Source organism: Eucalyptus grandis, chromosome 11, assembly GCF_016545825.1.
Source record: "Eucalyptus grandis isolate ANBG69807.140 chromosome 11, ASM1654582v1, whole genome shotgun sequence".
Taxonomy (NCBI): domain Eukaryota; kingdom Viridiplantae; phylum Streptophyta; class Magnoliopsida; order Myrtales; family Myrtaceae; genus Eucalyptus; species Eucalyptus grandis.
The window spans coordinates 29,553,571-29,566,357 of NC_052622.1; the positions used below are offsets into that span (position 1 = coordinate 29,553,571).

General features: G+C 38.9%; 1 protein-coding gene and 1 pseudogene across 1 annotated transcript; both read left to right on the forward strand.

The window, feature by feature from the left end:
- The first annotated feature begins 925 nt into the window (after window positions 1-925).
- Window positions 926-4,404, forward strand: LOC104425701 (chloroplast envelope quinone oxidoreductase homolog). Its single transcript, XM_010038475.3, has 4 exons — window positions 926-1,304; window positions 2,488-2,629; window positions 3,227-3,318; window positions 3,549-4,404. Exons 1-4 carry the CDS (start codon window positions 1,233-1,235, stop codon window positions 4,242-4,244), a joined length of 1,002 nt encoding a protein of 333 aa, XP_010036777.2. The 5' UTR covers window positions 926-1,232; the 3' UTR covers window positions 4,245-4,404.
- A 1,445-nt stretch (window positions 4,405-5,849) lies between these two features.
- On the forward strand, window positions 5,850-9,563 carry LOC104427621 (annotated as a pseudogene).
- Window positions 9,564-12,787: the final 3,224 nt, after the last annotated feature.

Below are 12,787 nucleotides of genomic sequence, written 5' to 3' on the forward strand. Positions count from 1 at the left end.
TAAACGCCACATTATAAGTCAATGTCATCAACATAATATCCAACACTCATCTATCTAGTAATTCTCATTCAACTTGCTTTATCGACTTTAGTTTCTCCCTAAATAGGGGTAAGTGCAGTATCCTTCGGTACAATTAAATTCTCGAGTTGCATCTTCTAGAAACTAAAGTCTTTCCTATCAAATTTGTAGATTTTCACTTTTCCTTCTTTTTCAGTTTTACTGTTTGATTGCTTGTTTTCACAATCAATTATTTTACTAAAGTTTGTCCTTTCCAAGAAATAAAAAAAAATTGAAATAAAATAAAAAAGAGTTAACCAAATCCCAAGTAGGCTTTGAACCGAACAAACATAATTAGTTTTTGAGTCTATAGAGTATATTCAAAATTTTAAAAATTAAGAATTAGATCTAAGTAAGTTCCAAATTTAATTGAAACCCATTTCTCTTGGAATTGCTTGTGCCTAAACATAATTTTACCCCGAGCTATTGGTAGAACACTGAATCATGGGCAGCCCCTCAGTCATTATTTCATGAATGTCATGTCATACGGAGCATGTAGTTCTCTGTTCTCACATTTGTGTGTATTCGACGACGGACAACGGAGGTCTAGGGAGCTGTCCCGTTGTGAGAAAATATTGGGTGCGCCGGGCGCGCCACATCGCCGTGCACCAGCCCAATCAGAATGCGACACGTGTCGCCACGTGGCCGGTCCCGCTTTTGTTTGTAGCCAAATTTTTGCCTTCTCCTTCTCTCTCTTCATTAATGGCCACGTCCTTTTCCGTTTGTCCCGCCCTTCGCACCCAATATTTTCTCGTCCGATTGTCAACTTCTTTGACTTGATAAGAAGGTCGACACAACACGTGGACAGAAGTACAGTGACGCTTTTAGACGTTCTACTTTTGCGTGCTCACGCTCGCCGAAGCCGTGTCCACTTTCGGTTTTCCATTTCCCCCATGCGCTCTCATTCAACAAGAACCAAATTCCGATGATGCCCTGGTTTCGTTTCCCCGCTCCGAACCTTTTCCACCCTTTAACTGTAGAAACTGTCCCACCGAAGTGAGGCCATTCCAGTCATTCGAAGATCGAAACCCACTGCTATCTATACGTGTACGCCTTTGACCGGGATGCCCGTAGAAAGGTCTTCCGGGCGAAAAATTCTCTTCAGCCTCTCGCTATATCTCGCTCTCTCTCGCTCTTTAGATCTTCGCACAATTTGGTGAGCTTCCGGATTGAAAATGGCGGAGAACAATCCGACGATGCACGCGGTCTGCTACGAGTCTTATGGCGGAGGAGCCGCCGGGTTGAAGGTGCGATTGTTTCGGCTATCGATCGTCTCGTGATTCATATGCACGTGCGCGTGTTGACATAATGAAGTTTGCATGGACGTATTATGTTTATGTGTTCTTGGCCAACTAATGATGTCGATGGATTGTTGTGACTTTAGTGAAAACGTCGAAGCCAGCCTTTCCTGCTTTTTTAGATTCTGCTGTTCCAAAGTAAAGAAAGGAGGAAGCTATTCGGTGTTCTCGTGTGTTGGATTTGGGAATGTTCGTTTGGTGGACTTCTTGGGATTCAAATTACAACTTGTTCTACTAGCCTGTTCTGTTACATTATTTTATTGAGCCCATAGCTTGTTCTTTTTAGCAGTTGCGTCAACAGCTGAGGATATGGAACATTAAACATTGAGTGCTGATGCTATTAAGATTATGACTTTTGCACATGCACAAAGGTGGGGTTCGGTCAGGTTTGCTCGCGCAACAGAGCAAACCGCTTATCCTGCAACAGGGACTTTAAATTTTTGCGGATATGTAAGGATTTCATTTATCGACATGCCCCCAGTGATCAGAGCTTTGGTGTAGGAGGCACAGATTAAGCCCCAAGCTGTTCTCTTGTCACGTTTATTTGTTTCCCTTATCGAGTATTGATGATTTCATCTGCAACTTATGTCAGTCGTTTTTCGGCCAAGCATTATCTTTTCTCATTTCTTTGTTCTGTGTGACCGGATCCAATCGAGATTTTGATTGTTGGCGTTTAGAAATTTCAATGATGAAGCAAACAGAATAAGTCTTTGACAGGAATATCTATCTGATAATTTGAAGTTTAAATTGCGAATTTGATCTGCTCCCACCCCAGAAGAGGACCGGTAGAACCCCGGGACACACGTGGGCTGATGCTTATATATGTTAGATATACTTTTGTGAGTTAATGTAAGATCCCTTTCTCTTAGTATTTTGTCACAATAGACTGCATAAAGTCAGGAATTTGGTTAGGATAAATCGGTGAAAAATTGATCCTCTTATTCTTTTCTTTCTGTTCTTGTGTGAGCTGATGGGTATTAACCATAGGATCTGATTAATGTCACAAATGTCTCCTCTGTTCATCTTTGTGTAGATACTTGCCGAGTGATTTGGGTTGTCAAGTTTCTTGTGTTTCATTTGTGCTCTTGACTTGCATTACATGCCAAGTTACCTGTTCTTGTGCTTCTTGCAGCATGTGGATGTACCGGTTCCTGCACCTAAGAAGGATGAGGTTTTGCTGAAACTAGAAGCAATCAGTGTAAATCCTTATGATTGGAGAATGCAGAAAGGAATGATGAGACCATTTCTTCCGCGCAAGTTCCCTCAGATACCTGGTATTGTGCTGAAACTGGAAATCGCTCTTTTTCCCACCTTGCTGAGAAGAAGAGTGATGGTTTTGTTTTTGATTTTTTCGATCTTTGGCTGAAGAGTTATTTCTTAAAAATTGTTCATGTTTGCCTGGGTAGGCATAGTTGCATTATGTCCTCATTTTCATCTTCTTCTTTTTTCCTTTTGCTTTTGTCTTCTTTACCACTCATCTTGTGCCCTACAGAATGTTAACAAGAACCAATTCATGCAGACTATTTTGCTACCTGAAGTATTCGTGTCTGTCATTATCTTTTCCTATCTAACCTGTGGGTATGAGCCATTTCAAATCATGTGCAATTGCCATACTGTTTGGTTGCTTCCCAAATGTGCATGCACATGGGAATGCTTGTGTGAGCGTTTACTAGATCATCGGTTTTGCTCTTGAGGATAGGACATCATTTTTCCTGGTGTTGCTGTGAATTATTTGGAGATAGGCATGCTTGTTTTGCCAAGTAGCGTGCTCACTCTCGGAGCTTCATAAGTGGGCCAGTTATATTATTAAGCGTATGTGCTGAATATAAGTGTAACTTCATATCTTTTGTCTCTTTGCCTTCATTTTACAGCCTCGGATGTAGCAGGAGAGGTTGTTAAGGTTGGGCCAGCAGTCAAGAAATTTAAACCTGGTGACAAAGTCGTAGCCACGCTCAGCATCTTTGTAATGCTCATCCTTCATCTTTTGCATTTTTTGTCTTTTGAGTTTTGACTAGTGTTGTATGTCGCTGCTATGATAATAAATCACAAACTGGAATTTAAATGACATTTTCACAGATGGAGAGAATTCTTGGAATAATTGATTGCTCTCCTAGTCTAGTTGTGAACTCCTGCATGCTAGTTCAGGCCGGCTGATGTTATGTCATTCTGTGCTTTTACATGATAACCCCACAGACAGGAGGTGGATTAGCTGAGTTCAATGTTGCAAAGGAGAACCTAACAGTGGCAAGGCCCCCTGAAGTATCAGCCCCAGAAGGGGCAGGTTTACCCATGGCCGGTATCACTGCTCTCCAAGCCCTCACCCAAGTTGCTGGGGTAAAGCTGGATGGGAGCGGGCCACTCAAGAACATCCTGATCACCGCTGCCTCAGGTGGCGTTGGCCACTACGCGGTTCAACTTGCGAAGCTGGGAAACACACACGTGACCGCAACTTGTGGGACCCGCAACATTGACTTAGTCAAGAGCCTCGGTGCTGACGAGGTCCTCGACTACAAGACCCCGGAGGGAGCTGCCTTGAAGAGCCCATCCGGCAAGAAGTACGACTTCGTGGTCCACTGTGCACAAGCTTTCCCCTGGTCGGTCTTCGAGCCGAACTTGAGCGACCGTGGCAGAGTGATAGATCTCAGTCCAGGCGTTGGTGGCATAATGACTTTTGTTGTCAAGAAGCTCACCTTCTCCAAGAAGCAGCTTGTGCCAATGATTGCAATACTCAAAGGTGAGGATCTGGAATTTCTGGTTAAGTTGGCTAAGGAAGGGAAGCTCAAGACCTTCATCGACTCGACGCATCCGTTGAGCAAAGCTGAAGACGGTTGGGCAAAGTCTCTCAGTGGTCGTGCCACTGGTAAGATTATTGTAGAGCCACAAGACTAAGTACTGGTGTTATTTTGCTGTATTTTTTCTGTACGTATTTTATGTAATAATGTGTTTCTCGTTCATGCCTATGACCGGTGGGTTGGGACCTTTGAAATGAGAAACAGGCTCAAACTAGCCGATGGCAAACTTATGTGTTAATCTAGTTTGTTGATTATTGATCCATACAATCCAAGAAGTAACGAGTAAATATTGTCCTAAAACATTGAAATTGTGCTATTTCATAGGGTACCTGACACAGGGCGAGTGTACAAGGCGAATATAGGATTCCAAGCCCTGACCCTACCCTGTACTCACCAATTTCAAAATTTTAGATCTTGAGCCTACCTTGTTATACCGGATTCTTCTTCTTCTCTTTCCCTTTTGATTGTTGATTCTTTGTAATTTTAACTATTAAAATGAAATAGATTAAAAATGGGTCTGGTCTGGTCAGATCTAAAAGCCCATTAAAACTCATATTCATCTATAATGTCTTTCTTCAGGTCTAAACTTGATCCGTGAAAGTTTAATAGCAAACAATGATTTTTCTGTACTTTCCCTGCCCGTCCTAGAAGGAGAACCTAGCTTGCAAGACAGTTCTAAGTTTTTTGAATTTGGAAACTATCTTATAGGAATTTAAAACCACCCTGACACCTATTAATTTTATAAGTTTTGCCTCGTATTTTTATAAGATGCCATAAATTTTAATTATTAACCATTTGAGATTCAACATGAAACACAAACGCATTGATGATGCGGGACATTTTTGTGTCTAATAATAACAAACTTTTATAATATGTATACACATGCATATCCATAAGGTCCAAGGTATAGGGCCCAAGGTGGGTATAATTTGGGTATGATTCCAAATCTTGACCCTACCATATATTAACCGATTTTGAAATTTTAGATATAATAGGATGTTCGTTTGGTGGAAAATGGATGATTTGAAAAATATTTTCAAAAAATACTTATAAATGAAAAGTATTTTCATCATCCACGAAAGTGTTATTTATTAATTAATTATTTTAAACAATATACATGATCATTTTTTATTATTCTTTTTCTACAAAGCAAACAGAATCTAAGGGGCTATTTAATAACGTGCCAAACAGTACCCGATTCTGATTTTTTGTTCTTGAGAGTAGTTTTTGAACAAAATCGCATTTGGTAAAAATGTTATTTCCGGGAACAATTTGTTCCTAGGAACAGATTTGGAGTGGAATCAAGAATATATATAAAAAAAAAAAGTTGATTCTTGTTCCGGGAACAAATTTGAGAATCAAAACCAACTCTTCTTCTTTTTCTTCTTCTTCTTCTTCCCTTTCACCACCCGTGACTGTCGTTCATCACCACCCGCTGCCGCCCATCGCCATTCGCCGCCGCCCGTCGCCGTCCGCCGGTTCAGCGAGCTCGCCGGAGGCTTGCTAGGCTAGGGCAAGGTCCGGCGAGCTCGCCGGAGGCAAGCCCAACCATCGGTGAGGCTTGGCCTCGCCAGATCTACAGACTACTGTATTACTTACAAGCATGTTGTTCCTATTATAATACTTACAAGCACGTCGTGCATGTTATAATATGGTTCCGGCTCTTTGAGTTTCACAGTTGGCCGGTTGTTTTGTTAAGCACATGATCCCAATTGATTGCCAAATTGCAACTTTTGCATGCATATATTTCACTTCTCTTTGGTTGAAGAGATTCTTCACTTGTACAGCTTGCGATGTGGCAAGAGAGGCGGTTGAGGTTGGTCCTAGAGTCAAAAATTTTAAAGCTAGCGACAAAGTTGTAGCCTACCTCAGTATTAGTGTATTGCTCGTTGAAAGTACTAGTATGAACACCTACAGGAGGTGAATAGGTGTGAATTTTTTTTTTTTTTGCAAAGAATAGTAGAAATATTTTTCTTTTGAAACTGAGTATGAAGTACAACAGACTTTTGAAACTAAGTTTGAAGAGCAATAGACTTTGAGCGAGATTAGACTTTAGCAATTAAATATAACTACAAACAAAATAAATGAGTTTAGGAAAAAAAATAAGAACGCACAATTTATAGTGGTTTGGCTTAAATCAAATCTACGTCCACTCTTCTACGCTAACAGCCTTCTAGCTGGATTCCATTATGCAATCAACAAGAGATTACAACTTTGAGTGCAAACACTTAGTAGTAGATCACACTATCTCACTAAGTCACTCTTTTGGTATTTCTCTTACAATCACAAATGTTTAAGCTCACAAGAGACAAGTATATGATCGAAAGTCACTCAGACTTTAAAATTATAAATTCTATGCTCCGTCTCTTACTTGCTCATCGGTCATTGATCTTCTTAAATCCTTTACTTCCAAACTAGCCGTTGGACAGTATCTCAAGGATCGTCTTCCAATATACTCATTGAACAGATTTGTATCTAGAAGATAGCCATTGAGTGACAAAAGTAGAATCCCAAATTGATTCTGATCACCCATACAAATAGAATCTTGGTTTCCATAAGTAGAGTTTCTTTGTATAGAAAGTTCTTGTATTCAAGATCCAATTGTCAATTGATTAGATTGAGTCAATCAAATCAATTTTGATGTAGAATCAAAACCAAATCACTAGCCGTTATACATTTAGGGCTTGTGTTACGTTCTGTCTTGTTCTGGATGTAAAGTCTGAAAGCAATAGATTTTATAATCTAAGTATGAGTGCAATAGACTTTACAATCAAGACGTAAGTCTGAACATAATCTACTTCTGAACAGATTTAGCTTTAAGGTATAAACACAGTTTGAATAAGTTTAGCTTTAGCATAGAATCTATCTTCTGGTTCTTCATTCACGTTCAGACTGGAATTTATCAGAGTTGGCAGATTTCTGATATAGAACAAATTTTGACACTAAAGTTTGATAGTTTTCAGACTTTGACACAGAAGTTTGGAAATCTTCATAATAGACTTTGGACAACATCATTTACATATTCTATCATCTGCATAGTATGTTACTCAACTATTAAACATGTTATTAGTTTTTTATTTATTTTGTCATTTTCAAAACATCATAAGGGATTTCCCTAACAATCTCTCCATTTTTTATAATGACAAAACAATTTTTGAATATGCAGATGTGTAATCACACTTTCTAAAATATTGATAAATCAATTATCAAATTTAAGATTTTTAAAAAATGTGATTCGAATCAAAAGACAGTAAATAGATCAAGCATAACAATATATAGAAAAATAATCATAGCTCAATATTATAATATCAACCAATCAACACATATGCATATTTATATTCTCTCTCCCTTTTTTTCATAATCAAAAAGCGATAAAAAGTATCACGTAAAGAATATAAAATGATAACAAAGATATCTTGCATGAAACACATTTTTCAAAAAATCAGCTTTTATAAAGTAAGTCAAATATTAAAGATATACAATATAGCTCACTTCAATCATATATATCAGCAGATATTTAATAAAAATCACTGATGCATTATAAAATTCACTTACCGATTTTGTCATAATAAAACGATAATGTAAATAATAGATTTGTTAATGACAAAAGGTAATAAAATATGCACTAACTGGATTTTGACAAATTCTATCACATTTACATTTTCCTTCCTTCCATAATAATCAAGATCACGATCAATTCAAAACAAAAAAAAAATTCCAAAATTGATCAATACTCCCCCTCAATTTGTTGCCTTTCTGAGGTGATCACGATTTTTTTCCTTTCTCTTGGATTCACTTTCTCCCCTGTCATCATGACAATATTTGTGAATAGCACTAATTGTGGCTTGTGCATGTTGAGCTAAATATTTTTTTCATTATTTCCTTTGTAACAACAATATCCAAAACAATCATTTGTATTTTGAAATTCGCGACAAAAATTTTCTTCAATCAAGTTCTTCTCGAATTCAACCTGCATAAACTTAACAAACTTTTTGCACAAATAAGTTGTAATAATATCTATATAATATATAATGCCCTTTCTTCAAATAAATAAACTGAATAACATATATAAAATTAAAATTCAGAACTACTCAACCTTTCGTACGACACATTAGGGATTTCCTTAAAAATTTGCAAAAACTTTGGATAAGTTCAGTTTCAGCATAGAATTTGTCTTCTGGTTCTTCATTCACGTTCAGTCTGAAATTTGTTAGAGTTGGCAGACTTCTAATGTGGAATAGACTTTGACACTAAAGTTTGGTAATCTTCAGATTTTGACACAAAAGTCTGGAAATCTTCAGAATAGACTTTGAACAATATCATTTACATATTCTATCATCTCCATAGTCTGTTACTCAACCAGTTAGTAGCTTTTGATTTATTTTGTCATTTTCAAAACATCAAAAGGGATCCCCTAATATTCGTTACTCATGTTCTTCACATTTCATCTCCTTTAATTAGGTTTGCTCTCATGGTGGATCAGTTTAGAGAGTTCTTTGGTAAAACTGATACTTTTCTGTGTCAGTTAGCTACCATGAAGACATCTTTTTTGCTTGCCTGTTGAAATAATATTTTCGCTATGCTTTAATTTGATAACACAACAGAACGGTGGTGGATTTGCCGAGTTCGCGGTCGCAAATGAGAGCCTGACAGTGGCAAGGCCACCTGAAGTATCCGCACCAGAAGGGGCAGGGTTACCCGTAGCTGGACTCATTGCTCTCCAGGCCCTCACCCAAGCTGCTGGGTAAGGCTGAACGGGAGAGGGCCACTGAAGAATATCCTGATTACCGCTGCCTCAGGCGGCGTTGGCCGCTACGCAGTTCAACTTGCGAAGCTAGGAAACACACACGTGACTGCAACTTGAGGGGCTCGCAACGTCGACTTCGTCAAGAGCCTCGGCGCTGATGAGGTCCTCGACTACAAGGCACCTGAGGGATCCGCCTTGAAGAGCCCATCTGGCAAGAAGTATGACTTCGTGGTCCACTGCACACGTGCTTTCCCCTGGTCAGTTTTCGAGCCGAACTTGAGCGAATGCGGCAAAGTGATAGATATCACCCCGGGCATCAGCACAGTGACGACTTTCGCTCTCAAGAAACTCACCTTTTCCAAGAAGCAGCTCACGCCATTGTTATTAACACCCAAGGGCGAGAATCTGGAATTCCTGGTTAAGCTGGTTAAGGAAGGGAAGCTCAAGACCGTCATCGACTTGAAGCATCCGCTGAGCAAAGCTGAGGATGCTTGGGCGAAGTCTATAAGTGGTCACGCAGCGAAGTCTATAAGTGGCCACGCCACTGGTAAGATCATTGTAGAGCCATAGGCACTAATTGCTGGTATTGTCTATGATAGTGATTTTCTTCTTGCTGTGAATGTTATTGAACGTTCTGCTCATTTTCATCTTTTAGAAAGATTTCTGGAAAGCGTGACATCACTTTGAACGGAGCGATGTACATTGTAATGAAATACTTATGAATGTGTTCTTCTCTTTGAATCATTTCTCCTTTGCCACTTGGTACTTTTGTCTCAGTAGTTTGAAAGCTGTTGACTTCTGTTTGACCTTGGCTCCTCATTCTTTTACTTCTACTTTTATTTCTGGCGCGTGGGCTTTTTGACTTGCATTTAGACATGTAAATACTATTCACAATTAAATTAACTACTGATTATCTGCGCTATCGAATTTTTCAATAAACGGGTCCACGTGTTATTTCGTCGTACCATGGGTTAACTTGAAGCGACCTTAATACAACGTGAAAGTACTTATGATGGCGTGTTCACCTTCTCTGCTATTCACGTTTATCTCAGTGGCGTATTTTCTATAATGCCCATGACAGGAGCCCCCGAATATATGTTATACAAATCGTTGGGCATCGTGGCACCACTTATAATGACTCGATTTGTTTCATATGCGCTAAACTCTCAAGAGAATGATTTGAGTAATCATATATGAAAAAAATGATTTGAGAGCGAGATGTCCTTATGAATAAACCTGCATGATTGCCCACCATTATAATTCATTTTCTTCTAATTGTGGCCATATCATTTTTAATTTCAGCTTTCTTGATCTTACCCTAGTATTCAATGCATTATTATTTTTTTTTTATTCTTTTGAACTTTTTGGACCATTTGCTTTCATGTTGGGTATCATAGTCATATGTGAACTATAATAAGAAAAAATTTAGTAGACAATAAAATACAGATCACAGCAATGCGGAAAATAAAGAAAATTATCCAAAAAGTCTTAAACATATTATACTTTTATTAATTCAGTCATGAATATTTCAATTTTACCAATTTAATCCTAAACATTTTTATTTTTTATCAGATCCATCCGCCAAATTTTGACTAAAAATTGCTACCGTAGCTAGTCGGTGTTGATGAGGCATTTTTTAATAATATGTTAATAATTTTTTGGAATTCTTAATTTTTTCCTTTTCTTCTTTTTACTTTTCTCTTCTTCTTTTTCTTCTTTTTTTCTAGGGAGGGGGAGGGCGTTTTGGGGTTAGGGCGAGTGAAGGTTATCGGCCAACCCTCACCAACCATAGTCGAGGGCCAACCCTAGCCAAAAGCTGCAACACCCTTGCTGACAAAAGTAAGGGCTTGTGAGCCCTCACCCAAAATCGACAAGGGTCACAACACCCTCATCGAATCTAGCAAAGTGAGGCCCCCAGTGATGTTGTGTGCCCTTGCTTGGCCAAATTTAGTGAGAGAGTCGCGGCCCTCACCGATTCTGGGTGAGGGCTTGTGAGCCCTTGCTTTTGCCGATGAGGATGGCAACGCCTTTGCCAAGGGCAGGCAAGGGTTAACTGGCAACCCTCGCAGACCCTAACCGCAAACCCAAAAAAAAAAAAAAACACATTAAAATTTCAAGAAAATTATTAAAAAGCGTCACATTAATGCCAGCTAGCCACATTGGTAATTTCTACCTAAAAATTGGTCGGATTGACTCAATTAGCAAAAAATGAAAAGGTTTGGGACTGATTTGGCAAAATAGGTTTAGGACTTTTTAAACGATTTTCCCCGTAAAAATGTGGGCCTATGTTGATAATCAAGTTAAAATTATAGGGAGCGGGAAGATGATATAGGACACTCGGTACACTACAAATGTGCCACATGTTAATGCTGCATTGACTTAATGAGAAACTCTTCTTTAGCATTTGAGAGCTAATAGTAAGATGGTCTTGTGCTATGTATTAGCAAAAAAATAGATAAAACTTAAGACTTAGGCATCCAAAAAAAAAATTGATCAAGCTTTCAAAATCGATTATTTGCAATTTGGTTGATTAGACAAATTGAGCCGATGTCATGCTTATGTCATAATTTGATTTTTTTAAATACTATTCTTAAACTTTAGAACCATCCATTATTTGTCGCTTGATTTATTCTATTTTATATGCAATGAATTTTTGGTCTATTATCAAAATTGAGGTTGAGTTTTGAAATTTAATGCTAATTCCAATTTGCCTTCTAGCTTTGATGGTGATCATTGTCCTACCTGATGAAAATTCTATGTATTCTTTCTTTTAAAAAATTGGATATACAAATTATATGAAAACTTATAAGGTCGCGTTCAGTCTTGGACCAATAGATTCCCCTCCTTTGCGAGGCGTCTTCAACTTATAAGGTCGGTGCTTCATTCTATACAAGTCTTTTGGGCTAATGTGTTCTTTCTGCCATGTTCGGTTCTAAACCGAATTGAGCAAATTTTCCGCCAGTTCTTGTGGAGAGGCCCTAAGATGGGTGCAAGTGGTGCTAAAGTCTCGTGGTGTAATGTTTGCCTTCCCAAAAATGAAGGGGGCTTAGGTATTCGTACTCTAAGGGAGAATAACATTGCGTCCATGCTCAAACATAGTTGGATTCTTTTCTTGGATAAAGAATCCATGTGGTGTAAGTAGATTCATTCCAATTTCCTGAAGCGGAAAAATTTTTGGGTGGTCCCTTGCCCTACTCATTGCTCTTGGGTCTAGAGGAAGTTATTAGATCTTCATGATCAATTTCAGCAATATTTCAGATGGAGCATTGGAAATGGGAGGTCGGTCTCCTTTTGGTTCGACCCTTGGCACCCGAATGGTCCTTTATACAAGATCTTTTCTAATCAGGATATTTATCGCTCAGGTATATCCCGCTCTGCTTCGGTTGCTGATGGTTTTGCTACTCCTATGGGCTAGTATATCATTAACATCATGGCTAATTGGTGGAATCCCCTTCCGGTATTCAACCAAGAGGAGCATTGGTTTTAGTGGCTTCCGCACCCATCCGGTCGCTTCTCCATTGCTTCTGCCTGGGATTTGATCCGACCGAAGCGTAATGTCATCTCGTGGGATTCTTTTGTTTGGAATACTGCCTTGCCTCCAAGATATCAAACGCATCTTTGGCTTATTTCGCGCAATCAGCTGCCGACTCAGGTTTTGCTCATCTCTTATGGTAGGATCCCCCCTACAAATTGTCCCCTTTGTTCGTGCAGACTTGATTCTATAGATCATTTGTTCTTTGCTTATCGTGCTTCGGATAGTCTTATTTCATTTCGGGCGGCAAGATTCAACCTAGTGTGGTGAAACAAGCATTGGGTGGATAATTTGACATGGGCTTCCAAGTGATTTATGGGGAAGAGTTTTTATCAGATCCTGGCTCGGTTTAGTTTTGGTG

Bases quoted from the DNA above. Each gene is read 5' to 3' on its own strand.
- LOC104425701 (XM_010038475.3), top strand. From the start codon at position 1,233: ATGGCGGAGAACAATCCGACGATGCACGCGGTCTGCTACGAGTCTTAT. The intron at 1,305-2,487 runs GTGCGATTGTTT...TGCTTCTTGCAG, and splicing joins GAGGAGCCGCCGGGTTGAAG to CATGTGGATGTACCGGTTCC. The intron at 3,319-3,548 runs GTAATGCTCATC...ATAACCCCACAG, and splicing joins TAGCCACGCTCAGCATCTTT to ACAGGAGGTGGATTAGCTGA.